General features: G+C 51.6%; 1 protein-coding gene across 1 annotated transcript in view; it reads left to right on the top strand.

Moving 5' to 3' along the window:
* The first annotated feature begins 320 nt into the window (after positions 1–320).
* Positions 321–27,415, top strand: part of LOC138293751 (glutathione S-transferase P-like) — a 160,333-nt gene continuing 133,238 nt past the window's right edge. The window contains exon 1 of the mRNA XM_069233091.1: positions 321–428. Within this exon, the coding sequence (XP_069089192.1) occupies position 428 (1 nt within the window). The 5' untranslated portion in view covers positions 321–427. The remainder of the gene's footprint in view (positions 429–27,415) is intronic.

Below are 27,415 nucleotides of genomic sequence, written 5' to 3'. Positions count from 1 at the left end.
ATTTCTTGTTTGGTGATTACTTGTGTCTCATTTTTGTTTGGTGACTCCTCGTGTCTCTTTTTTTGTTTGGTGATTCCTCGTGTCTCTTTTTTTGTTTGGTGATTGCTCGTGTCTCATTTCTTGTTGGTGATTATTTGTGTCTCCTTTTTTTGGGTGATTGCTCGTGTCTCTTTTTATTTGTTTGGTTATTTCACGTGTGTCTTTTTGTGTGTTTGGTGATTGCTCGTGTCATCCTTCGTGAGCTGGTACTGAGTCAGGCTGCCAAGCCCCGAGCATTGAGTAACATCCCGCTTTATGTCATGGCTTGGCAGTCAGTTAGCAGGGCGGGGGTGAAGTAAATTCACGTGACCTGGGTGTTGAAGAAGCGCTGGGCCCCACCTGCAGGACCAGGCTTGATTTCCGCAGGAGCTCCGGACACTCTGGAAGAAGTAAGAGCCCCCGCTCCCCTCGTCCCGACTCCGACCTCTCTCCCCACCTCTCTCCCCCACCTCTCCCTGCCTCTCCCATCCCCTCTCCCACCTCTCTCCCCCACCTCTCCCTGCCTTTCCCATCCCCTCTCCCCTCTCTCCCCCACCTCTCCCTGCCTCTCTCATCCCCTTTCCCACCTCTCCCCCACCTCTCTCTGCCTCGCTCATCCCCTCTCCCACCTCTCTCCCCCACCTCTCCCTGCCTCTCTCATCCCCTCTCCCACCTCTCTCTCCGACCTCTCTCCTCCACCTCTCTCTCCCACCTCTCCCTGCCTCTCTTATCCCCTCCCCACCTCTCTCTGCCTCTCATCCCCTCCCCCACCTCTCCCTGCCTCTCCCATCCTCCTCTCCCACCTCTCTCCCCCACCTCTTCCTGCCTCTCCCATTCCCTCTCCCACCTCTCCCTGCCTCTCTCTTCCCCTTTCCCACCTCTCTCCCACCTCTCTTATCCCCTCTCCCACCTCTCTCCCCACCTCTCCCTGCCTCTGTGATCCCCACTCTCATCCCCTCTCCCACCTCTCTCCCACCTCTCTCATCCCATCTCCCACCTCTCTCTCCCACCTCTCCCTGCCTCTCTCATCCCCTCTCCCACCTCTCTCATTCCCTCTCCCACCTCTCTCCCACCTCTCCCTGCCTCTCTCATTCCCTCTCCCACCTCTCTCTGCCTCTCTCATCCCCTCTCCCACCTCTCTCATTCCCTCTCCCACCTCTCCCTGCCTCTCTCATCCCCTCTCCCACCTCTCTCATTCCCTCTCCCACCTCTCTCCCACCTCTCCCTGCCTCTCTCATTCCCTCTCCCACCTCTCTCTGCCTCTCTCATCCCCTCTTCCACCTCAGAGACAGGCCCTTGCCTCCTCCCCATCACATGTGTATCCCTCCTCCCTCGCTCTCTCTCCCGTGGAGGTGTCCCTCCTCGCCCGGCCCCTGTCCTCACCCCCCCCCCCCCCTCCTCGCTGCCCTCTCCTGGCTTCCCGTTCTCTTTTCATCCTCCTCTTTCATCTGCTTTCCTCTTTGCTTCCCCCCTGGACTTCTCTCTCATCCTTACACTCATCCTCTCGAACTCCCTCTATCCCTTGCTCTCTTCCTTACACTCACCCTCTCTTCGTCCTTGCTCTCTCACTCTCTTCCTTACACTAACACTGTCCTCCTCACTCCCGCACTTTTTCTTACAATCAGCCTCTCGTCCTCACTGTCGCTCTCTTCGTTACACTCACCCATGACTCCTCTCTCTACCTCGTTCTTTTCCTTACACTCACCCTCTCCTCCTCTGTCTCTCTGTCCCTCGTTTTTTTCCTTACACTTAACCTGTCATCTTTCCCTCACTCTCTTCCTTACACTCACTCTCCCCTCCTCTTTCTCTCCCTCGTTCTCTACCTTACCCTCCCCCTAACCTCCTCCTCTCTCTCGCTCTTACACTCATCCTCTCCTCCTTCTTTCTTTCTCTGTTGTACACTCACCCTCTCCTCCTCCTTTTTCTGTTTTACACTCACCCTCTCCTCCTCTCGCTCTATCTCCCTTGCTCTCTTCCTTACACTCACCCTCTCCTCTATCCCTTGTTCTCTTCCTTACACTCACCCTCTCTTCGTCCTCGCTCTCTTCCCTACACTCACCCTCTCCTCCTCTCCCGCACTCTCTCTCCTTCTCTCTCCCTCCCTCTTTCCTTCCCTCTCTCTCTCTCTCGCTCTCTTCCTTTCTCCCTCTTCTCCTCTCTGTAGCCCCTCTCTCTCACACATTTTTCTCCTTCTCTCTCTCCTGCTGTCTGTCTCTCCCCCTCTGTCTCCCACTCCCTCCCCTCTCTCCTCTATCTCTCACTCTCTCCCCTGCCTCTCCTCTCTCTCTTTTTCTCTCCTTCTCTCTCTCTTCTCTGTCCCTCTCTCCCGCTCCCTTCCTCTCCTCTTCTTCCCCTCTCCGACCCCCCCCCACACGTGCCCCAGCCCTGCAGCCTCGGTCCCTCCCTTCCTCCACCCCCGCCCCGAGGCCTCCCCCTCATACCTCCGTCCAGCGCCCTCTCTGTAGCTGCTGGACACCTGTCCCTACGGGGCTAGGCGCTATCTATCTCGGTGTTCACTCTCTACCTCCAGCCACCCACCCGGCACACTGTTTCTGCCTGTCCGAGCGTTTGTATGTCTCCCCCGCCCCCCCTCAGTCTAATGTACTCTTCTTAAAGGTCAGATATCAGAGTTTTTTCCCGCCCACCTCAGAGCCCCCTCGCCCCCCATGATAGCACCCATCCTCCTCCCCCGGGCACCCCTGCTCTGGAGGGGAAGAGCAATGGCTGGTGCAGGTCTTAGGGAGGGGGCGGCGGACGTGCTCCGGCTGTCAAGATGAGGCGGGCTCCATTGGGGCACATAGCGCACAGAAGCCTCGTGGGTTCTACGGTGGTATCGCTGTGGGGAGGCTGGTGACAGCTGTGTATAGTGACGTCAAGCGAGAGAGAGAGTCTGTGTGTGTGACACAGAGAGAGAGAGACAGAGAGAGAGAGAGGCAAAGAGAGATAGAGAGAGACAAAGAGAGATAGGGAGATAGAGAGAGAAAGACAGTGGAGAGAGAGAGAGACAGAGAAGGAGAAACAAAGAGAGTGGAGAGAGACAGAGAGAGACAAAGAGAGTGGAGAGAGAGAGACAGAGAGAGAGACAGAGGGAGAGAGAGAGACAGAGAGATCGAGAGAGAAAGAGAGAGAGAGAGGGCGAGAGAGAGAGAGAAAGTGGAGAGAGAGAGACGGAGAGGGACAGAGAGATAGAGAAAGAGAAAAAGAGAGTGTAGAGCGAGAGAGAGAGAGACAGAGGGAGAGAGAGAGAGAGACAGAGAGATCGAGAGAGAAAGAGAGAGAGAGATAGGGAGAGAGAGAAAGAAAGTGGAGAGAGAGAGACGGAGAGGGGCAGAGAGAGACAGACAGAGAAAGAGAGACAGAGGGACAAAGAGAGAGAAAGAGAAAGCTACGTGAGGGGCGACGATGCCCCAAGCGGGAAGCGCACTGAAGCAGGAGGGGGAGTGACGTTCCAATTACTTACCAATAATTGCGTTACTTCGAGTACATTTTCGCTTACATTAATTACAAGCTGACGCCCCTGCACCTCTCAGACAGACCCATCAATTCTTAAGAGTATCAACCCCCCACGATCACCACTTCCTGTGTTAGTTGACTTCAGCCCCCTAACACTCCACCTGATCACACCTGGAGGGAAGGAATGGCTAATTCATCCAAGCAGTAACTGAACATTCAGGCTCAACTCTGTTTCTTTTACTTAGTCAGACAACCCCTCCTCTGGTGTGTTACAGAGGAAAGTACCTTAGATGCCAAAACCTCTTCCAGGACAATTTCCTAAGTTAGTCTGTGATGACTGATTACCATAGAGCAAAAAGAACAGATGATGGCTGGCATACTGAAAAATGCAAACATTCATGGGGGGGGGGGATATGTTTGATTTGTTCTGCATTCTGCCCATCATCTATTGTTTGGCCGAGCGTGAGCGTCCGACCTCTTGTATACTTTTAAGTATACTACTTCTGTGGGCTTCCAGCTATTTCATTTGTTAGTTTCAGTGTCATTTAAAAATCCTTGCTTGCTACTGGTCAGTCATGCCTCTTTGTCCCTCCTTCTGTGTGGGAGCAGGGACCAAATACCATATCATTCCGCTTTGTCCTGTTTATCTAATCTGAAGGGGACTTTTACTTTTTTACTTTGTTTCCTGCTCCTGTCCAGGAAAGCTTCCCTTTTCATTTGCAGAGCATTCTTGCTCGGAGCTTAGCTGTAAACAAGGCTATATATCAGGCTGTTATCACTCTGCACCCACTCTCTGCACCCTGGCTCCTGCCCTTCCTTGGCCTGGATTTTCTTTTCCAAGTGTGCCTACCTGTTGCTTATAGCCAAGGCACCCAGCTCTACCAGGGCTCCGCAATCCTTAGACTGTGCCCACTTCTGCTCCAAATTGGGATCACACTTGCGGCTCCATCAATGCACCTCAGTTCACACGCTGCAAGGCCTCAGCCGTGCCAGTGCCAGGAACCCCACACTCGCTGTCTGCCAGAGCACCTCAGTTCTTGCAGTCAGTACACTCTGCTGCTCCAGTACTGGGACCTCAGGAGCAGCTCCATCAGTGCACCTCAGTTCACACGCTGCAAGGCCTCAGCCGTGCCAGTGCCAGGAATCCCACACTCGCTGTCTGCCAGAGCACCTCAGTTCTTACAGTCAGTACACTCTGCTGCTCCAGTACTGGGACCTCAGGAGCAGCTTCATCAGTGCACCTCAGTTCACACGCTGCAAGGCCTCAGCCGTACCAGTGCCAGGAACCCCACACTCGCTGTCTGCCAGAGCACCTCAGTTCTTACAGTCAGTACACTCTGCTGCTCCAATACTGGGACCTCAGGCGCAGCTCCGTCAGTGCAATTCAGTTCACATACTCTGAGCCCTCAGCCGGGCCACAACCCCACACGCGCTGTCTGCCAGAGCACCTCAGTTCTTGCAGTCAGTACACTCTGCTGCTCTAGTACTGGGACCTCGGGTGCAGCTCCACCAGTGCACCTCAGTTCACACACTCCAAGCCCTCAGCCATTCCAGTGCCAGAATCACACACACTGACTGCCAGAGTACCTCAGTTCTTACAGTCAGTACACACTGCTTTTCCCGTACTGGGACCTCGGGAGTAGCTCCATCAGTGCACCTCAGTTCACATACTCTGAGCCCTCAGCCGCGCCATTGCTGGGAACCCCACACGCGCTGTCTGCCAGAGCACCTCAGTTCTTGCAGTCAGTACAGTCTGCTGCTCCAGTACTGAGACCTTGGGTGCAGCTCCACCAGTGCACCTCAGTTCACACGCTGCAAGGCCTCAGCCGTGCCAGTGCCAGGAACCCCACACTCACTGCCTGCCAGAGCACCTCAGTTCTTGCAGTCAGTACACTCTGCTGCTCCAGTACTGGGACCTCGGGTGCAGCTCCACCAGTGCACCTCAGTTCACACACTCCAAGCCCTCAGCCATTCCAGTGCCAGAATCACACACACTGACTGCCAGAGTACCTCAGTTCTTACAGTCAGTACATCTGCTGCTCCAGTACTGGGACCTCGGGAGTAGCTTCATCAGTGCACCTCAGTTCTATCACAGCAAGGTCACTTCCTTTTGTATTCTGGGACCCTGGTCTCATACAGTTCCATTACCGCAGCTCAATTCTAATATTCAGTCCCACTGTGAAGCCAATACTGGAACCAGAAGAGCAAACCACAGCTCAGCCGGTGCACCTCAAGTCTAACATCCAACGCCGCTGTTGATGGGAATCACCACAGCTCCGCCAGAATCCATCAATTCTAACATTCAGTGCACGTTTCTTCTCAGTACTAAGGCTTATGCACACACCCTCAGGACTCCTCGCTTCTGTGGTTCAGCGGCAATGCCACCCCCATGCTGGGCCCCACTCGCAGCTTCACCAGGCACCTCCTGGCTAACACTCGCCAACACTAGCACGCCAGTACTAAGCTTCACACACAGCTCCATTAACATACCTCACTTCTGATGTTATGTGCCTGTTAGTATTCCTGTACTGCAGCCCACATACAACTCTGTCAGTGCACCTCAACCCTAACCCAGCGCCCCATTATTCCAATACCAGGAATTACACAGCGCTCCGTTTCTCATTCCTCACTGCTGCCTTTCTGTTATACCAGCACTGGGCTGGGACACAGCTCTGTCTGTACCCCCAATCCTGATCTGAAGTGCCCCAATACTGCTCTATTGGGGTTCACATACGTCTCTGCTAAAGCAACTCCTGCTCCTCTGCAGCGCCCCCTGCTGCTCTACACTCTGACTTCTGTTTGAGGATGTGGGGAGCCAACTAAATCTGTTTTGCCACCTTTATTTGGGAGGGTCACCTATCTCACTCCGTTCTTTCATTTACTCTGTTTACTCTCAATGTTTTCTTTCCCCCCCACTTTTCGCTTTTCAGCTCTTAAAATCCACATTCGCTCTTTCTTTCAACTGTTTATTTCTACTCCTCTCCCTTCTTTGATTTCCCTCTTCCTCTTGCTGCCTCCTCTTTCAAACTTGCAAAAACTTGCTATTTCTTTATTTGTTTTGTTCCTCTCTTTTTTTTGATCAAGCGTTCATTCTTTCACTATTTTATGCTTTTCTTTGTCTTTATTTGCTCTCTCCTTTGACTTGGTATGCTTCCTTTCACTTTTTTTTTTTTAGATCTTTCTTCCTTCCTTTCTCTAGTGTTTTTCTTATCTTTATCTGTCAATTTACGTTTATATGTGGAAGCCACAAGTTACTTGTCGGGGCGAAGTGTCAAAGTGTTTTTTCCTTTCTGTGTCTGTGGGAAACATGTCAGTACATACATGCCCTGGTTCTTTCGCTGCTTGTTTCTCTCACCATCTCTCTTTTTTCTATAATGTTAATTTTTCTCTTTCTTTTCACACTTCTTTCATTCATTCTCTTTATTGTTTGTTCGCTAGCTTCCTGCCCTTTTCAATGTTGTCTCACACATTTGCTCTATTTCTTCTTAGTTGTGTTTTCATTTTCTCATTCTTTCTTTCCCTTCTTTCTTTTATTTATTTGCGACTCCTCTTTCTTCCTTTTGTCTGTTGTATTCCTTTCACTTCTCTTATCTGCCCCATCCGCTTTCTCTCCTGAGGCCTAGTTATCAATGGAGCAACAGGTGCAGTGGCACCGGGGCCCTGAGACCTATGGACCTCACTCAACTCTAATTACTGCTGTATTTTCCTACTGAACTTCCAGTCAACCATTCTCCTTTTTACTCCAGGGCCCATGACACCGTTCCTATGCCACTTGTCCTCTCCATCGTTCCTCCTGACTCCCTCTTCCCTTTCACCCTCCAGTCCATCCCAAATGATATTTTTGTTATGGTGTTTTGAGCATTACACTCTGATGCCAAAAGTTTAATTTCTGATAAAGGTTTATATGATAAGTGTACATGGTTTAAGATAGAGGAAGAAGGTAAATGGAAGTGCTTTGGTTAAATGCTGGGCCACTGCAATTATATGGCAGGAAAAGACAAAATTATGAGGCAGGGATGACCATTTTATGTGGCAAGAAAAGTCCAGTTATGCATTTATAATGACATTAGCTCTAACTCAAGAAAATGCGAGACCTATTGCATTGCAAATGCTTGTTTTGCATTTGTCGCCCAGAAGGTATGCCCAGAAGTAGGCCCCGTGCTCCCTGCACCACTGGATTCAAGCTAACCTGTCTGATGAAGGGTGATACCCTGAAACCAGTCCCAGGATGCTTGTTTCCGGTCCAGGGAGGACCTGGCTTGGCAGTTCGGGCTGGACTGTTCCTATGGGGAGCAGGGTCAAGACTGATTTGCATGTGGCTGGGTCCAAACTAGGAGACGTCCTAACAAAATAACAATGGATTAAACCCAGATCTGTGACTGGGGATGAGTGCTTGAAATGTTTCAGCTCTCCGTCCATCATTTTGCTTTGTACTGTTGCTATGTTCGCCATAAGTGGCTAGGGTATGCTCAGATGTGGCTCACATGCTCGCTGCATCACTGGATTCAAGTTAGCCTGGATGATGAAGGGTGATACCCTGAAACCAGTCCCAGGATGTTTGTTTCCGGTCCAGGGAGGACCTCGCTTGGCAGTTCGGGCTGGACTGTTCCCATGGGGAACAGGGTCAAGACTGATTTGCATATGGCGGGGTCCAGACTGTGGTGACATGCAAGCAAAATAACAATGGATTAAACCCAGATCTGTGACTGGGGGTGAATGTTTAATTTGTTCCACAGTCCATGATTAAAGTAGAGGATGTGCCCAATCTCATTGCCCTACAAATTTCTTTCAGTGTTGCCCTCTGCCATTCTCAGCAGGAAGGAGACATAGATCTGGTGGACATACCTTCTACCCAAGAGGGACAGGACATCCAGGCAACACTAATGTTGGGGCTATTAAGCAATGGAACAGCCTAATCAGAGTAAGAACGGACCACCATACACAGAGGTAGAATGGACCACCCTACGCAGACTAAGAACGGACCACCCTACTTAGAGTAAGAATGTACCACCCAACTCAGATTAAGAACGGACCACCCTACTTGGAGTAAGAACAGACTACCCTACTCAGAGTAAGAACGGACCCATCTACTCAGAGGTAGAATGGACCGCCCTACTCAGAGTAAGAACAGACTACCATACTCAGAGGTAGAACGGACCACCCTACTCAAAGTAAGAACGGACCACCATACTCAGAGGTAGAACGGACCTCCCTACTCAGAGTAAGAATGGACTACCATACTCAGAGGCTGAACGGACCACCCTACTTAGAGTAAGAATGGACCACCCTACTCAAAGGAAGTACAGACCACCATACTCAGAGGTAGAACAGACCACCCTATTTAGAGTAAGAACGGACCACCCTATTCAGAGTAAGAACGGACCACCCTATTCAGAGTAAGAACGGACCACCCTACTTAGAGTAAGAATGGACAACCCTACTCAGAGTAAGTACAGACCACCCTAATCAGAGTAAGAATGGACCCACCTACTCAGAGTAAGAATGGACCATCCTACTCAAGTTAAGAACAGAGCCACCCTACTCAGAGTAAGAATGGACCACTCTATTGAGACTAAGAATGGACCACCCTATTGAGACTAGGAATGGACCACCCTACTCAGAGTAAGAATGGACCATCCTACTTAGAGTAAGCACGAACCACCCTTCTAAGAGTAAGAATGGACAACCCTACTCAGAGTAAGAACAGACCACCTATTCAGAGTAAGAATGGACCACCCTACTGAGAGTAAGGACAGCCCACCTATTCAGAGTAAGAATTGAATACCCTACTGAGAGTAAGAACAGACCTCCATACTCAGAGTAATAATGGACCACCCTACTCAGAGTAAGAATGGACCACCTACTCAGTGTAAGAACAGACCACCCTTCTCAGAGTAAGAATGGACCACCCTACTCAGAGTAAGAATGGATCACCTACTCAGTGTAAGAACAGACAACCTATTCAGAGTAAAAATGGAGCACCCTACTTAGAGTAAGAACAGACCACCTACTTAGAGTAAGAATGACCACCCGACTCAGAGTAAGAATAGACCCCTCTACTCAGGGTAAGAATGGACCCACTCTACTCAGAGTAAGAATGCAAGACTTGCATCCCTTCCTGGCTGGATTGCAATTCACAAACAGTGAAAGTGTGAAATCTGAAACCCTGTCCAGGGCAGTGAGAATTGCTTCTTTCACATATAAAGTGTGCAAATCTGCCTCCTCAGGAAAATCAGGATTAGGGTAAAACGCTGAAAGATTGACTTCTTGCTCCCTGCAGAACACAGAATTCATCTTGGGCACAAAAGACGGGCCAGACCGTGGCACCATCCTGTCCTCAAAAACTTAAAAGAAGGGATGTCTCCAACAAGGGTGCAACTCCCCTAACCTTCTCCCAGAAGTACTTGCTCTAAGAAAGAAAGCTTTCAAGATCAGCAACTTTAACTCATCCTTCGCAAAAGGCTGAAATGGAGAGCGCTTTAAAGCGTCAAGGACTAGAGAGAGATCCCAAGAAGGGTAAACCGGTCTACAGAAAGGCCTCAAGTTAACAAACTCTTTAAATAACCTATAAAAGAGACCATCTTCACCCTGAGGATTCCTCCAAAAGTTTCTAAAGTGCATAATAGGTGTCCTTTAAGCTTAAGGGTAGAAAGCTTCAAATCTAGTGGAAAGCCACCCTGCAGAAAATCCAACACCTCAGTCCAACGGGCTGTGCAACCACATGTCTGCGCTCACGCAATCTAAGCACCGAAGGCCCATATCTAGCCAAGGATGCAAGAGCGAAGGCCCTTCTAGAAGCCTGAATAGAGGAAGCCACACTTTCCTAGGCCCCATCGTCCATCAGCCCTGCAGTGGCAACCTCCAGGCCATCGGCCAAAGAGTTCTCAAGGTCTTTGTCTGAACACAGGGAAAGACTAGAGGAGGTGGGACTGTTGGCAGGAGAAACCCCTCGCTGCTTGTCATCGCCATGATCAGATGGACACAAGCAGAACAATGCCACACTGGAGCAAAAGGGCACAACAGACCTCTCCTGCTGCAACCTGACCAGAGGTCTAACAGATAGAGGGTCTAGGAGTGTGTCACTTAAGTTTCCCCACACTGAGAGGTCCTCAGCTAACTTGTCATCCCACCTACTAAGCTTCATGTGTGTCTCCTCCACCAGGGACCATTGTACATCCCTGAGCCAGTGTTCAATCTCAGATGCCCTTTGTTCCATCCAGCTACTCTACGCTTAGCCAACACTAGCACAAAATCACAAAAATGTGCATGCCATCTTCCTGCCCTTTGGTCTTTTAATGTTGCGCAGTAAACAGCACTGTGGTGTGAGTTAAATATTCAGGTGCGTGGTCCTTATAACATCCGCAACCACCTGGATCAAGTTGTTTTGCAATACCCAGCAATGTCAAGCCAAATGCCAAACATTGCCCCCACCGTCTCCGCATCGAGGACACCAGTCTAAGCAGGATGGAGTCATATGGTGAAAGCCTTTAGGGGCAATGTAAGTCCTGTGGAGGAAGTTGTAGTGTTCCACATGTGGGCATTATAGGAAACTGAGTGTATAAGGTAATTGACTCATGTCCACTCCCCTTTGTCCAGTATAGCGTCCAAGTGGATGTCCCAGGCTGAACGTACCTGCGGAAGGGGTCCTGCTGCATCTGTGCACATAGCCTTATATACCAGTGTGATCAAGGGCCAGCCTACACCAGAGGACAGCAGGATCCCAAGGATCTGTGTGCCGGTGGGTGCAGCAGGGTAGGTGGGCCAGGTCACCCTGGCTAGTTCAGCCAGTCCTGCATATTGTAAGAAATGTACAGGCCCCAGGGTGAATTCCTGACAGGCCTCTATGAAAGAGAGGAAAGTCCCTCTGGGGTTTAAGCCCCAAGGTGAGCACACCTGCTCTCCTGTCATGCTTAGATGGACATATTGACAATCATCGTTTGACTGGCTTCAGCGTCCAGACAGGGACTTTGCAGTGAAATGAGGCCTTTGTTGGAGACTGTCTCTGTATGTAGTGTACAAACTACGTACACTATGCAGAGGGTCCAAACAACCACATGTTAGTTTTCAGGGGTAAAAATCAGACCACCTAATGCTCTAATTTTTAAGGTAGCTGGTCGAACAGTTCGGCTAATCCAGGATATGTGCTAAGTATTTGCTGTACTCACAAATCCAATCATGCACCACACACACTCAATGAATAACTCGAGGCCAGAATTTATAAAAATACTTCAGACTTTTATATCATTTTTAACACCAAAATTTTTAGAATAGGTTAAGTACTTTTCTTGTTATGACTTTTTAAAGTTTTAAGAAAGTTAGTCTTTCTGTGTGTAATTACACACCATTGGAATCAATAGGCAGTCACTTTTAAAAATGCATTAAAAATCGTACGGTTGAGTTACCAGTCTCTTCTGTTGCAGGGCGGTCGCAGTGGTCGATGGGCACCTTGTGCCAGTGGGAGAGCTTTGGGCAGCTCCCGGTTCCGGCGGTAACAGCTTTGGAAAGGTTCTTGGCACAGGCACAAGGCCACCTGGATGGGCCATTTGGAAAAGGAGCTGGTTTGCAAATTCAAAGTGGTGCCTGGGGGTTCCCTTTGGCTGTCGAGGTCACAAGTGGATGGGGACCCAAGGCACACAGCAGAACCCGTGATGCAAGGCCCCGGGTGGCCAAGTGCAGGGAGTTTTGGAAGTCTTGAATGCTGCGCGCAACGGAGTCCGCTGGAGGTAAGTCTCTTTGGGGGTCGCTTGTAGGACAACAAGGGCACTCTGGTCGGAGGTCCAGGGTGTTTCTGAAGTCCCTCGACTGGGGCTTCCTCCTGATCCTTTTGTCAGCTCTGGGAGAGCTGGTTTTCTCCTGGTCGAACGTCAGTTGACCAGGACCCAGGGTATTGCTCTATCTCGGCCACTAGGGGTCGCAGCACCACCAAACTTAATACAGTTGGGGGGCATTTCCGGACTGTCATATGTGTTTTGTTGGGTCCTGCTGTGACTTCTGGTTGCAGAGATATCTGCAAATCAGTGAAGAATCCTTCACTGGCCTCTTGCTCTTTTGGAGTTTACCTGCTTTTCTTGAGTGGTGCCTCCACTCAGGAGGGAGATCTGGGTTGATCCTTGAAGCCTGGAGGTCCCCTGGGTTTCTTGGGGTCGGTCCAGTGGCCAGCTCCTCCACTGTTGTGATTATCAGGACTCTGGTGCCACAAGCAGGGGGCTGGGCGCCCCTTCTGGTGCAGCAGGTCCTCAATTCTTGTCCTTGCGGTTTCTCTGGTGCTGGTTTTCTTGTCTTCTTGGAATCTTCTTCGAGTCCTTTTCAAATATAAAATCTTGGCTTAGGCGAGCCCACTAAATACTGAATTTAGTGGGCGTTTTAGGGGGAACCTGGTAGTGACCACTTCCTGTGGGAAGGGTCACTTCCCTAAACCTCATTGGTGATTTCTCTCCATTCCAAGATGGAGAAATCTGAATTAGAGGGTCTGCTTCGAATGCAAGCCCTTAGGGGTGGTGCATTCTTAGTGAGGCCACTCCTCCTACCCTTTTTCTGGTTTCCCGCCTTTGCTCCCACCAAACGTGGAGGTTTGCAAAGGGGGAAGCCCTCTGCTGCTAGCAGCAGGCCTGGGGGCTCGAGTTTCAGGGGCAGTAGCCCTTTAAAGCTCACTGCCAGGGGGTTGCACATTCCTGAGGGAGGGGGACTTAGGTCCTCCACCCAGGAAGGGCATTGTCTTACAAACCAGAGAGCCAGGGCTCTCCCCCACATTTGTATATTGTCTGTCTGGAGTGGCAGCTGGATGGAACCAGCCAGCAACTCTGACAGTTAGGGTTAGCTTTTGCAGGGGGCACCCCTAAGGTGGCCCCTGGGTACATTTAAGGTTAAATCCAATAATGGATCAGTTTGGATTTAATATTCTGAGTTATTTGATACCAAACAACCCAGGGTGCAGAGTGGCCATTATGTAGCTGGGGAACTCGTGTTTGACCAGTGCACAGTACATACATTAAAATGGCTGCTCTGTTCACTCGCTATGTCCTAGGTTTTACAAGGACACAGTGGGGGCATATTGGTCATGCAGCTATGCCCTCACATATAGTATGGTGCACCCTGCCTTTGGGTTTAAAGGCCTGCTAGAGGGGTGACTTACCGATAATATATGCAGTGTAGGGTGGACAGGGCACACAGAGAATGTGCCTTGTCGAATTTATCTTTTTAGGGTTGCCCCAGTACACTTAGCCTGCAATGGCAATGCTGGGTGCATCTGGGTGTAGGGCCCTTGGGGGTGGCACAGTCAGTACTGCTGCCCCCAGGGGCCTACTCTTAATATCTCTTCCCCTGTTTACTCGGGTACCCATTCACTAGGGACTTACAGGGGAATTTAAGAGCATAATCAATTGTGCCAAGCATCACAACAGTTTTAGGGAAAGAGATCTGGCCCAGGGAACCTGTTTAGCAGGGGCCCTGGGCACTACCAACTTCTAGAACACATCAACATCAGGCAAAAAGTGGGGGCTAACTATGCAAAAAGAGGCCTCCTCCCACAGCCTGTTTCAGTACTGTCTGAGCAAAACGTTGCCAAATTGTCTCTGTTTGTTGAACTATGTATTGGAAGTGTTTCAAGAGCCCGGCACCCTCCCTCGGTTCTGGCAGTCGTTCTGTGGCTACCTTTCCAGCCAGTAGATGTTTTCCCAGTTGTTACCCAGGTGCCAGCTGCGTATTGGGGATGTGTGGCATAGCTCGAGCTGTGAAACCTCTAACCCCTCCTCCTCATACAGTCTGGTCAGCATGGTCAGGGCCACCCTGCTATGCCGGCCCCCCACAGGAGAGGAATGATAACTGAGCTTAGCTGCTTGGATACCTTTCTTGGGAGGGGCATAGAGAGCTCTGTAGTGCCTGCAGACATCTGGGCAGACGTCGTGTTGATGGCCACCCTGCCCATCACGGAGAGGGACAACGCCACACAGATGACTTCAATGCATCCAGGACCCTCTCTAAATTAAGGCGCAGTTGCAGTGCTCTGGTGGGTGCCACCTTGATCCCCAAGAATCTAAATTGTGTCAGCGGAATACCATGTTTGGTGAACGGTCCACAGGTCCATAGGTTCCGACCAGTGAGGTGAGAGGTCACAGCAGTGATTTGGCAGGTTGAGTCGGAGACCAGAAAGGTTCCCAAACTCCTCTAGCAGTTGCAGCATCACGGCAATGCACCTTGGGGGCAGGAGGGATAAAACAGGGGTCCCCTGTGTGGAGCGACGTAGCATGATGGACATCTCTCATGCCCCAGTCCCGCGGCTCCCTGCGGGCCCCTATCGCCAAGGGCTCTGTTGTAAGCACAAACAGGAGTGGCGAGTGTGGGCAGCCCTGTCACGACCACGGCCCAGGATCCACAACTCCAAGCGACAACCCCCCACGCGCGCCCTGGCACTTGGTTTAGTGTAGAGCAGCCGGACCCGCCCACAGAACTGAGGACCCAAACCCATAACTCCCAGCACCTCGAGCAGATAACCCCAGTCTACTGTGCCAAATGCTTTTTCCAGGTCGATGGCGAACAAAGCCAGTTCCTCTGCTCGGTGGTCAGTCTGCTGAAGGGCATGGGTTGGACCAAAGCCAGTTCCTCTGCTCGGTGGTCAGTCTGCTGAAGGGCATGGGTTGGACCAAAGCCAGTTCCTCTGCTCGGTGGTCAGTCTGCTGAAGGGCATGGGTTGGACGTCTAAGGTTCATCCCGGTGCGCTAACCGGCTATGAGGCCACACTGGTGCTCATGTACCAGGGTCATCATGTGGGCTGTCAGTCAAGTGCCAAGAAATTTACAAAGAACCTTCATGCCTGAATGAATGATTGTGAGGGGCCTGTATGCCCATCACCTCCCGGCTTAAGGAGCATCCATATCCCCCCTCCCCAAGGTCAGTGGTAATCTGCCCACATCCTGTGCCTCGAGGAAGACTCCAGGAGAACCTGTGTTAACGTGGCGAGACCACCAGATAGAAGTGAGGTGGGGAGCCGTGTCCTACCGGTGCCTTCGCCCACGGGAGCATGCGTAAGGGGGTCCTAAGTTCTACTAATTCCATGAGCGCGCCCAGGGCCTCGGGTCCCACTGCTTCAGGTTTTGGGGTGTCTCTGTTCTTAGGAATGGGGTGTCTCTGTGGCCGTTTAGGGCCAGCTCTGCGTTGACACTTCCTGTAGGTGTCTCCACCCAAGAAGTGACCCTGGAAGCCTCAGGTATGTCGTGATGTGTGTCATGATGTATGTGGTGGATGGTGGAGTGTGCCCCCAGCCCAGGGTCCAGGGTCCAGGCTCACAGCTTCCCCGCCTGGTCCCCTCTCAGTGCAGCCTCTGCTGGGATTGTGTCAGTGGGTTTTTGTCTAGTCGGCCCCAGATGTACGTTTGTCACACGCACAGCATTTCTAACCAGGGGAACAGTTTGTTGTGCTGGGGGCGCACTGTGTGCGTTGTGCATCCCATAGCCCCACACGGACAACATTCACAAAGCCATCCGTGCACATCAACACAACTGACCTGGTTTATCAATGCAAGTTCTCTCTTTAATCACAAAACATGCATTTAAAACCCATTAGGCTGCATTTATATTGCACAAGCCTGCTGTGAGGTTTCGGGGAGTAAATCTCTCTCCACCGACAGGGAGTGAGTGCCAGGCTGTGAGTGCCAGGCTGTGAGTGCTGTGAGGTTACCTCAGAGTAAATCTCTTGCCCCCGATGGGGAGTGAGTGCCAGCAGGGAGTGCTGTGAGGTTACCTGGGAGTAACTCTCTCTCCACCGGCGGGGAGTGAGTGGGTACCTGGGAGTAAATCTCTCTCCACCAGCGGGGAGTGAGTGCCAGGCAGTGAGTGCTGTGAGGTTACCTGGGAGTAAATCTCTCTCCACCGGCGGGGAGTGAGTGCCAGGCTGTGAGGTTTCATGGGAGTAAACCTCTCGCCACCGGTGGGAGTGAGTGCCAGGCAGTGAGTGCTGTGAGGTTACCTGGGAGTAAATCTCTCTCCACTGGCGGGGAGTGAGTGCCAGGCTGTGAGGTTACCTGGGAGTAAATCTCTCGCCACTGGCGGGAAGAGAGTGCCAGGCTTGAGTTTGCAGTATTTACAAACTTTCTCTAGGCCCCTCCCTATCCCGGAAACAGTTGGGGGTTTGTTATGTTTGTCATGGGCCAGCCCATGATGCACAAAAATGGAGGGAGATGATCCTAGTCTCCCCTGCTGTCTAGATATCTGATGGTGTGTCCGGTGACGTAACAGGAGCTAATAAACAGGCCAAGGGAGTGTCCCTCATGGCCAGTAACCCAGAATCAGTGTCCGAGTAATATGTGCATATCGATTTGAATATTGCTGCGACATTAGGCCTAGCAATATCACCCACCGAACACAACAAATTGGCGACGAGCCGGTGCCTGTTCCCTCGCACCCTTACCTGCCTTCCTGGTCGCGGAAATCGGTGCTGCTTTCCTGGAGCGTGCTGTGCTCATGCAGGAGGTGTCGCACTGTTGGGGCCTGACTGCTGCAGGTTGCCGTGGTGAAGCGGCGGCGGAGGCGGTAGTTGCTGTGCCCTGCCACGCGCACGCTCCGATGTTCGGCTCTCAACAGCCGGCCCATCGAGGTGAAGTGCTGGAGGCGCGCTTCCCCAAGCGGCTGCACGTGAGCCTGAAGCTTCCTGGATGTCGCCGGGGCAACGGTTCAGCAGTCCTCGTGATCGGAGTCAACAGAGGACTCTGTGTGTGTGCGGTAAGCGGCATGGCTGGGAGCAGGAGGACCCACGTGATGGAAACCTCGTGGGATTCCCAGTTTCCTTATAAAATAACAACAACAACAACATTAACAAACAGAAAAGCCCTATCAGCGAACGAACGCTTCACTCTATATTACTGGGCATGAGTGGCTCCATTTAACACAGACAAAGGGAGCGTACAGTTTTATGCACTGTGTAAAAAAAAAACAAAGGAACACACAACTACTTGGAACCATTCATTGGAGGAACTGTGGCATTTACTTGAACACAGGACATATCAATATAGAAGCATAGGTGAAACATGTCAGGACACTGATGCACACCATACCAAATACTGTACACTGCAAGGGTAATGAGGTGGCAGTGACTGTTTTTCTACAAGGGCATATCCATGTGAGACCACCTGTACTGGGACGTGGTTATCACATAGTTACCCTAACAAGGACGCCATCATATCACAGTTCACGCCCCACAGATACGACAGGTGTGGAGTGAGTTTGACACTATTGTGTGCAGTCCTGCAACGTGGTAGCCATGTCGTCAATTCCTGCGCTATAACCCTTTCTCGTGGAAGATCCTCCTTCCACCCAAGCGGTTCGGTGGTAGGAGTGGGTCTTGAGACCCGCACTAGCGCCTTGAGACCCGCACGGGTGAGTAGCGCTCTTTATAAATGTTAATGATTTGATTTGATTTTGATTTGGGTGGATAGGTTGGAAACCTATTTTGCAGTCACAGCTTTGGAGGAGGAGGGACGCTGCCCAATGCTCCTACACTTAGGAGTTGCAGCTGTCCATAAACTAGGAAAGTCTTTGGTTGAGGAGGGCCCTCCTTTCAATTAAAAAGGGCTCTGACTGCTCATTTTGAACCCTTAGTGAGCCCGGACTATGAGCGCTTCTTGTTAATGCAGGCAAAACAGCTCCCAAATGAGTTGGTCGATACCTTCTATGCCAGGTTGAGAGAACTAGCACCCAAATGTACATTTGTGGACGCTGAGGATGAAATTTGTGCACAGGGCTGTGCGTCTGTCAAGTTGAGAGAAAACATACCACAGGTACCTGGTATGTCAATGGCAAATATTCTCACAATGGGCTAATCCAAAGAACTGTCAAAAGCAAGGGCAGCCCTTATGGAAGCGGCATTGCAGACTCAGGTTAAAGTTGAACCTGTGAATGCCATCACCACAGCTGTCATGGAGAAGAAGAAAAGTCGGTAAAAGGTGGCCACGAGCTCAAGAACTTGTTTTTTGTGTGGCGGCCCATTCTGTCATCAAGGTGTATGTCCAGCCCATGGCAAGAAATGTTCAAGCTGCAATAAGATGAATCATTTTGCCAAGGTTTGTCAATCAGCTGCCCGTGCAAAGTCGCAAAAGTCCAAAACTGTCCATTTAGTACAGCCACCTGTAGTCGTTGGTGAAGACGACGATCTGGATGACGATGAAGATGAAGAAGGGACTGTTCATGTGATACATGCTCGGCAGCCTGGTGGGTACCCTCGAAAAGCGAGTGCCCTGTTGTTCAGGTCACAAGATTCATGCCTTGATTGACACTGGTGTCTCCATTACCATATTGGCGCAGACACTTTTGAAAACTCTTCCCATTCAACCTCAGTTACTGCCGACCTCGACTCAAGTATATGCATTTGGATCATCGCAACCACTGCCATTAGCGGGGGTTTTCACTACTACCTTATCCTATGTGGAGAGTTCAGTGTGCACTAGAGTGTTTGTGACAAAGACTGGATCTGACATGCTACTAAGTTCTAGAACGGCTGAGCAACTCAACCTTGTATCATTTGCTTTCAGTGTGCACCTCAGAACTGTGGAGAGTTTACTAACTGAGTTTAAGCAGCTTTTCGAGGGGATTGGTTGAAAGACCACATGCTACGTTTGCACATTGATAAATCCATACAGCTGGTGGCATTAAAACACTGTTGGATGGCATTCCATCTGCGTCCGAAGGTGGAAGAAGAGCTTAGGAAGCTTGAGCAGGCTGATATAATTGAGAAAGTTGAAGGACCCACCCCCTGGGTGTCACCGATTGTAATTGCACAGAACCCAAACAGCCAGAAGAAGTGAGGATCTGCGTTGACATGCGCCTGCCAAATGTCGCCATTAAACAAGAACGTCATTTGCCACCTACCATGGATGACATTGTTGTGGAGGTGGCAGGATCACAACTGTTCTCAAATATGAATCTGTGTGCTGGATACCATCAGCTCATTTTAGATCCTGACTCTGGAAGCATAACCACGTTCTCCACTCATGTGGGTCTGAGAAGGTACAAGCGTTTGAGTTTTGGGATCTCCAGCGCAGCGGACATTTTTCAGGACACTATTCGTGGGGTGCTTGCTGGTCTCCCTGGAGTCTTCAACGTAAGTGATGATATCCTAGTGCATGCTCCCACCATAGAGCTACATCTTCACCGTCTTCGAGCGACATTCCACATGCTTCAAGAAAATGGTCTTACACTTCACAGAGACAAGTGTGCCTTTTTACAGACTGAAGTGGCCTTTTTAGGTTACCGTTTCTCTGGGGATGGAGTCATGCCCTATCCTGCCAAAGTAAAAGACAATCAATCCGCAGCAGCTCCCACAAATGTTTATGGCGTTCGTAGTTATTTAGGCATGATAAACTACTGCGGACGCTTCGCAAAAAAATCATACAGCTCTGACAGCCCCGCTCAGAGATTTGATAAAGGCCAATGCAGTATGGGAGTGGGGACCTGAACAAGCTGCTTCGTTCCAAGCCACCAAGTCAGCATTGTCGGAGCACACGACACTGGTGTATTTCGACCCTCATAAAGAGTCAGAGCTATCGGTTGATGCCAGTCTTACTGGGTTGGGAGCAGTGTTGGCACAGAAACAATCGGATGGAGAGTGGGCTCCGGTAGCGTATGCAAGTCATGCTTTGACAGAGACTGAATAGCGATATTCTTATATTGAGAAGGCTATTACAGTGCATTGGGGCTGCAGACATTTTCATCTTTACCTGTATGGACAACCGTTCACAGTGCATACTGATCATAAGCCATTAATACCACTATTTAATAATTTTTCCTCCAAACCCCCACCACGAGTACAAAAGTGGATTCTGCAGTTGCAAGATTACCATTTTCAAGTGGCATATAGACCTGGATCTCTCAACCCGGCTGATTACCTGTCAAAACATGCCCGACCAGCTACTCCTCGAGAGATTGCTGATGCAGATGAAGTAGAGGAGTATGTGAGGCTGGTGGTAGAAAGATCCCGCCCTTCACCCATTTCCAGTGATAAAATCAAAGTGGCTACTGATGGTGATGAGTGTCTACAGCTTGTGCTGTCAGCTGTAGAATCTGGAAAGTGGCACAGTGTTCTTCAAAATGTGACTCTTAGAACGGCTGAGGCCAGAATGATGTTGGCCTCACTGCATAAGGACAGGAATACGCTTGTCATATCTCCTGAAGGATGATTGCTGAGAGGACCCAGCCTGGATATTCCTGTCTCTTTGCAGAATTCGGTGGTGGAGCTGGCCCACTCATCGCACCAAGGGATAGTCAAAATGAAGTCACGATTGAGGAGCAAGGTATGGTTCCCTGGGCTTGACAATCAAGTTGATCGAGCAGTGCGGCAATGTGCAATATGTCAAGCGGTTGGTCCAGCTGGGAGTCCTCTACCAGGCATCACTGAGGTCATCAACCCGGTACTGTGGTTTCAGGCCATTGCAGATTTTGGAAGTTTGCCAGATGGTCGTCACATGCAAGTAGTGATTGATGATTTCTCCAAATATCCAGAAGTTGAAATTGTAGAGTCCCTCACTGCTTCTCAGATCATCCCTCGCTTTGAAAAGATCATGGCCACCCATGGCTTGATACAGACAATACTCACAGATAATGGACTGCCATTTTCTAGCCATGAGTTTGCTGAATACCTACAATCCCTTGGAGTCCTTCACAAAAAAATCACTCCTTGGTGGCCTCAGGCCAATGGTGAAGTGGAACGCTTCATGAGAACTCTCAACAAGGTATTATGGATTACCGTGGCAGGTGGTCATAATGTCGACTGTACGATATATGTGTTTTTATGGGACTATCGTCTCACTCCTCATGCCACCACTGGAGAGACGCCTAGCCCTTTGTGCATGAATCAACAAGTTTGAGACACTATTCCTCAAGTGCAGGAACCTTCCAAACTCTATGATCGAGTAAAAGAAGCACTCTCCAAAAGGAAAAACAAAAATGACAGGATGTCAAGAAAGAGAAGAGCAAAGCAGCGGGACATCCATGTGGGGGACCATATTCTTGTATACAATAGAAGAAGTGGAAGAAAATTTCTGCTGCCTTTTGAAAAACCAAGGGTGGTAAGTGCAGTGAAAGGCACTATGGTTACTGCAAGAGACCATCACAAGGAACGTTTCATTTTTCAAAGGTTTCCACATGGCCGATGGTGGGTTGGAACTGAAACAGAAGTTCTCACCGGATAACGTGTCTGAAGATGGTGATGGAGGAAGTTTGAGTGGTTGCAGCACTCGTTTTCTGCTCCCGAGCACTGGGGTGGTGGTTGACGACCCGCTGTTGGTTGCTCGAGAGGGTGTAGATATGCAGAGCTCGGAAGTTACCCAAGGTCCTGATCAGGGATTGTCTGGCTCTGAGCCAGTCAACTCATTACCTCCTAGGCACGGTTTGGAGTATTACAATCTTCGTACTCCCCACAAAGGTCAACCAAGTTGCAAGATTTTATAGTAGACTGATCCTCTGTGGGGGTTTCGTATAGACCTATATTGCATGGCGTGACAGTGTTTTATTGTGATATTTTGTTATCTCTTTGTGTTTGTTTTGGGTAAAGGAGAAATGTTATGTTTGTCATGGGCCAGCCCATGATGCACAAAAGTGGAGGGAGATGATCCTAATCTCCCCTGCCGTCCAGATATCTGATGGTGTGTCCGGTGACGTAACCGGAGCTAATAAAAAGGCCAAGGGAGTTTCCCTCGTGGCCAGTAACCCAGAATCAGTGTCCGAGTGATATGTGCATATCGATTCGAATATTGCTGCGACGTTAGGCCTAGCAGTGTCACACACTTGCGCAGGAGGCCCTACATGTGGCCCTAAATGGGTTGGGCGGATGAGGGCATTAACTAATGAACAAGGACGTAATTAATGATCTGAAGGCAGTATACGCCTCGCGCAGGGCACAGCCAATGAGCAGCCAGCACGAGGAGCTGTGAACCAGGCTTGGGGGGGGGGGGGGGGGGGAGTGGGGTGTGGCCGATCCTCAGATGTGGCGGTAACGCTGATCTTTTTATCCTGAATTTTTGTCCTAAATTGTGACCCTTTCTCTTGAATTTTCACCGTTCTGTCCCAAATTTGCCTCCATGCCAGGTGGTCACTGTAGGTCACTGGTGCTGTCCCCCCCTGCAGTGGAAATAAAATAATTATCAGGACACCCTCAGAATTGTTCACAATAATTCTATTAATTTGGCAATTTTTTAATATGTCTATATTTATTTAAACATTGCAGTTCATTTCTGTTATTTAAAAAAAAATGAAATCATATTTGTTCTGCTTAAAATAAAGCACTGTTACCTGTATAATGCTTCTTTTGGCCAGATCCTGCCCCCCCCCCCCCCCGCCTGAAAACACTTGAGCACCCCTCCACCTCCCCCCCAGGGGGGCCGCCACCCACTTTGAAGACCCCTGCTGTAGGTGAAACTCAGAAATGGGAAAGTTCACTGGATTTTCTGCGGTTACTTTTCACAGTGGGACAGTGGGCTGTCTGCAAAGCACATCTCCGAACATGACCTTCTCACGAGCAAACCTTTAAATCACTGGCCACGTCACACTGATTATGAGACCACTGCTTCAGTGTGCCCTGCAAAGGTGGGCACAGCCGCTCTCTGCGCCTCGAGGCACGTGTGAGCTGCATGGACCCTGGCACTCTGCCCTGCAAGGGTGGGCACAGCCGCTCTGTGCGCCTAGAGGCACGTGTGAGCTGCATGGACCCTGGCACTCTGCCCTGCAAGGGCGGGCATAGCGCTTCTGTGCGCCTCGAAGCACTTGTGAGCTGCATGGGTCCTAGCACAGTGCGCTGCAAGGGAAGCCACAGCCCCTCTGTGTGCCTCGAGGCACTTGTGAGCTGCACGGATCCTGGTACAGTGCGCTTCAAGGGCGGGCACAGCGCCTCTATGTGCCTCGTGGAACTTGTGAGCTACATGGACCCTGGCACAGTGAACTACAAGGGCGGGCACAGCCCCCCTCTGTGCTTCGAGGCATTTGTGAGCTAGCTGCATGGACCTGGCACAGTGCACTGCAAGGGCGGACGCAGCCCCTCTGTGCGCCTCGAGGCACTTGTGAGCCGACTGCATGGACCTGGCACAGTGCACTGTAATGGGATGCACAGTCCCCCTCTGAGCTTCGGGGCATTTGTGAGCTAGCTGTATGGACCTGGCACTTTGCACTGCACGGGCTAGCGCTTGGACTCTGTTTAGGTTGATAGTTCTACAATGGTGAGCATGGCGGTGGAAGGCACAGCCCCTCTGTGCACCTCGAGCTACTAGTGAGCTGTATGGACCCTGGCACAGTGCGCTGCACCGATTGTGAAAATGAAAACAGTAATCTCTGGCTTGCCTGCCCCCGCCCATTCTTAATTGAATGGGGTATAAACACCCTCTGCCCCCGTGCCCACTGCTGCTCTCCCACCAGGATGGACTTCCTTGACCCAGCCATACCCCCGGGCAGTGTGGGGCTCGTTTGATGTTTTTTTGCCAGGGAAGATTTTGGTTTCCACTCAGCCTGGCACTGCTGGCCGCCCCTTGGTCCAACACAGCTCTGCTCGAGGGTACATTTGAGAATCAGCCGCCCACCCCCTTCTTCCAGGGACATGTGCGCTCTCCCCAACTCAGTGCCAAGCCTCCCTTTCCTTCCCACGCACGGACCTGGCCTGTCTTACCTGCCGGACCCGCCTCAGGTGCCTCCACTGCCCCTCTGCCCCCTCTCGTGCCACAAATCCCCTGTAATTGGCAGGTGCGTGAAGCTGCGCCCGCAGGATCCCTGCCAAGGGTGAGGCCAGACCAGGTTGACGCCTCGAGAGTGGCATCGCAGGACCTGTGCCCAGGGGATGGGGCTCTGGCACTCTGCCTGCCTGGATGCCACCTCCACCTCAGGTTCTTGCACCCATTCACCCAGAGAAGGGGTCAGTTCTGAGGTGCCTTGGGCAGGGCTGGTACATGACTGACTGTGCATGGGACAGCTTCCAATGCAATGCCCGCTGCGCCCTGGCCAGCTCTGGTGTCCTGGCTCCTAACCAGGGCTGGCACTAGCGCAGCCTGAGGGCCCAAGGTCCATATTTCTGGACAGCGCTGCAGGTCACCTCGCTGTGCTGCCCTCCGCCAAAGAGAAAGGGCCGGAATGCACCATATTTATAAAATACAGTGCATTCCTGTCCTTTCCCCCTGCGCTGGTGCACAGTTGGCTGCCTAGCGCCATAAAGGCACCATTGCACCATGCTGCAAGGATGGCTGCGTTGTATGCACGATTGTTGTTCCTGCACAAACACAATCCTGCGAGGCGTTTTCCTCTTTGTATGTGTTCTGCGTTGCCTTACTCCATATCTCTGACGCCATGAAAAGTGGCTGTACGTGGCCTCATAGATATGGCTGAAAGACTTGCACCTCTGGATCGTCAAAAAGTGACGCAATGCGACACAAGCCCCTCGTAAATATGCCCTAAGTGTGCAAGTGTCTGGTCATGGGATCTGGTTCTATGGCACGCACCAGCCGTGACTCTGGGGCCCAGTATAGCTTCAACAGTGCACATGCCTTGTCTACGTTTAGGGGGACCTCCTTAAACTCTTCCATTCTGGGCCATTCCTAGTGTGATGGCCTCAAAGCATGTCCAAAGGCCGCATGTCCTGCATGTGTCTCCGATGAGTGTGATTGATTGACAACATTTACAGCAAATGCCCTATGACGTAGCATCTCCTGGTGCAGGTCTGCAACATATGATGTGTGTCATCCTGGTGTGGGGCTGCACACAATGACGTAGGACATCTTGGTGCGGGTCAGCGCCTTATGATGTAGGACCTCCTGGTGCAGGTCAGCGCCTTATGATGTAGGACCTCCTGGTGCGGGTCAGCGCCTTAAGATGTAGGACCTCCTGGTGCAGATCAGCGCCTTATGAGGTAGGACCTCCTGGTGCAGGTCAGCGCCTTATGAGGTAGGACCTCCTGGTGCAGGTCAGTGCCTTATGATGTAGGACCTCCTGGTGCAGGCCAGCGCCTTATGATGTAGGACCTCCTGGTGCGGGTCAGCCCCTTATGATGTAGGACCTCCTGGTGCGGGTCAGCGCCTTAAGATGTAGGACCTCCTGGTGCGGGTCAGCGCCTTATGAAGTAGGACCTCCTGGTGCGGGTCAGCGCCTTATGACGTAGGACCTCCTGGTGCAGGCCAGTGCCTTAAGATGTAGGACCTCCTGGTGCGGGTCAGCGCCTTATGAAGTAGGACCTCCTGGTGCGGGTCAGCGCCTTATGAAGTAGGACCTCCTGGTGCAGGCCAGCGCCTTATGATGTAGGACCTCCTGGTGCGGGTCAGCGCCTTAAGATGTAGGACCTCCTGGTGCGGGTCAGCGCCTTATGATGTAGGACCTCCTGGTGCGGGTCAGCGCCTTAAGATGTAGGACCTCCTGGTGCGGGTCAGCGCCTTATGATGTAGGACCTCCTGGTGCGGGTCAGCGCCTTACGATGTAGGACCTCCTGGTGCGGGTCAGCGCCTTAAGATGTAGGACCTCCTGGTGCGGGTCAGCGCCTTACGATGTAGGACCTCCTGGTGCGGGTCAGCGCCTTAAGATGTAGGACCTCCTGGTGCGGGTCAGCGCCTTATGAAGTAGGACCTCCTGGTGCGGGTCAGCGCCTTATGAAGTAGGACCTCCTGGTGCGGGTCAGCGCCTTATGATGTAGGACCTCCTGGTGCGGGTCAGCGCCTTATGATGTAGGACCTCCTGGTGCGGGTCTATGCCCTATGATTTAGGGCCTCCTGGTGCAGGTCAGCGCCTTATGATGTAGGACCTCCTGGTGCGGGTCAGCGCCTTAGGATGTAGGACCTCCTGGTGCGGGTCAGCGGCTTATGAAGTAGGACCTCCTGGTGCGGGTCAGCGCCTTAAGATGTGGGACCTCCTGGTGCGGGTCAGCGCCTTATGAGGTAGGACCTCCTGGTGCAGGTCAGCGCCTTATGAGGTAGGACCTCCTGGTGTAGGTCAGTGCCTTATGATGTAGGACCTCCTGGTGCAGGCCAGCGCCTTATGATGTAGGACCTCCTGGTGCGGGTCAGCCCCTTATGATGTAGGACCTCCTGGTGCGGGTCAGCGCCTTAAGAAGTAGGACCTCCTGGTGCGGGTCAGCGCCTTATGAAGTAGGACCTCCTGGTGCGGGTCAGCGCCTTATGACGTAGGACCTCCTGGTGCAGGCCAGTGCCTTAAGATGTAGGACCTCCTGGTGCGGGTCAGCGCCTTATGAAGTAGGACCTCCTGGTGCAGGCCAGCGCCTTATGATGTAGGACCTCCTGGTGCGGGTCAGCGCCTTAAGATGTAGGACCTCCTGGTGCGGGTCAGCGCCTTATGATGTAGGACCTCCTGGTGCGGGTCAGCGCCTTAAGATGTAGGACCTCCTGGTGCGGGTCAGCGCCTTATGATGTAGGACCTCCTGGTGCGGGTCAGCGCCTTAAGATGTAGGACCTCCTGGTGCGGGTCAGCGCCTTAAGATGTAGGACCTCCTGGTGCGGGTCAGCGCCTTATGATGTAGGACCTCCTGGTGCGGGTCAGCGCCTTAAGATGTAGGACCTCCTGGTGCGGGTCAGCGCCTTATGAAGTAGGACCTCCTGGTGCGGGTCAGCGCCTTATGATGTAGGACCTCCTGGTGCGGGTCAGCGCCTTATGATGTAGGACCTCCTGGTGCGGGTCTATGCCCTATGATTTAGGGCCTCCTGGTGCAGGTCAGCGCCTTATGATGTAGGACCTCCTGGTGCGGGTCAGCGCCTTAGGATGTAGGACCTCCTGGTGCGGGTCAGCGGCTTATGAAGTAGGACCTCCTGGTGCGGGTCAGCGCCTTAAGATGTGGGACCTCCTGGTGTGGGTCAGCGCCTTGTGAAGTAGGACCTCCTGGTGCGGGTCAGCGCCTTATGATGTAGGACCTCCTGGTGCGGGTCAGCACCTTAAGATGTAGGACCTCCTGGTGCGGGTCAGCGCCTTATGACTTAGGGCCTCCTGGT

Source organism: Pleurodeles waltl, chromosome 4_2 (genome assembly GCF_031143425.1).
Source record: "Pleurodeles waltl isolate 20211129_DDA chromosome 4_2, aPleWal1.hap1.20221129, whole genome shotgun sequence".
Lineage (NCBI taxonomy): Eukaryota > Metazoa > Chordata > Amphibia > Caudata > Salamandridae > Pleurodeles > Pleurodeles waltl.
The sequence above is the reverse complement of the archived record's forward strand: the minus strand, read 5'-3'. Positions and strand labels throughout refer to the sequence as shown.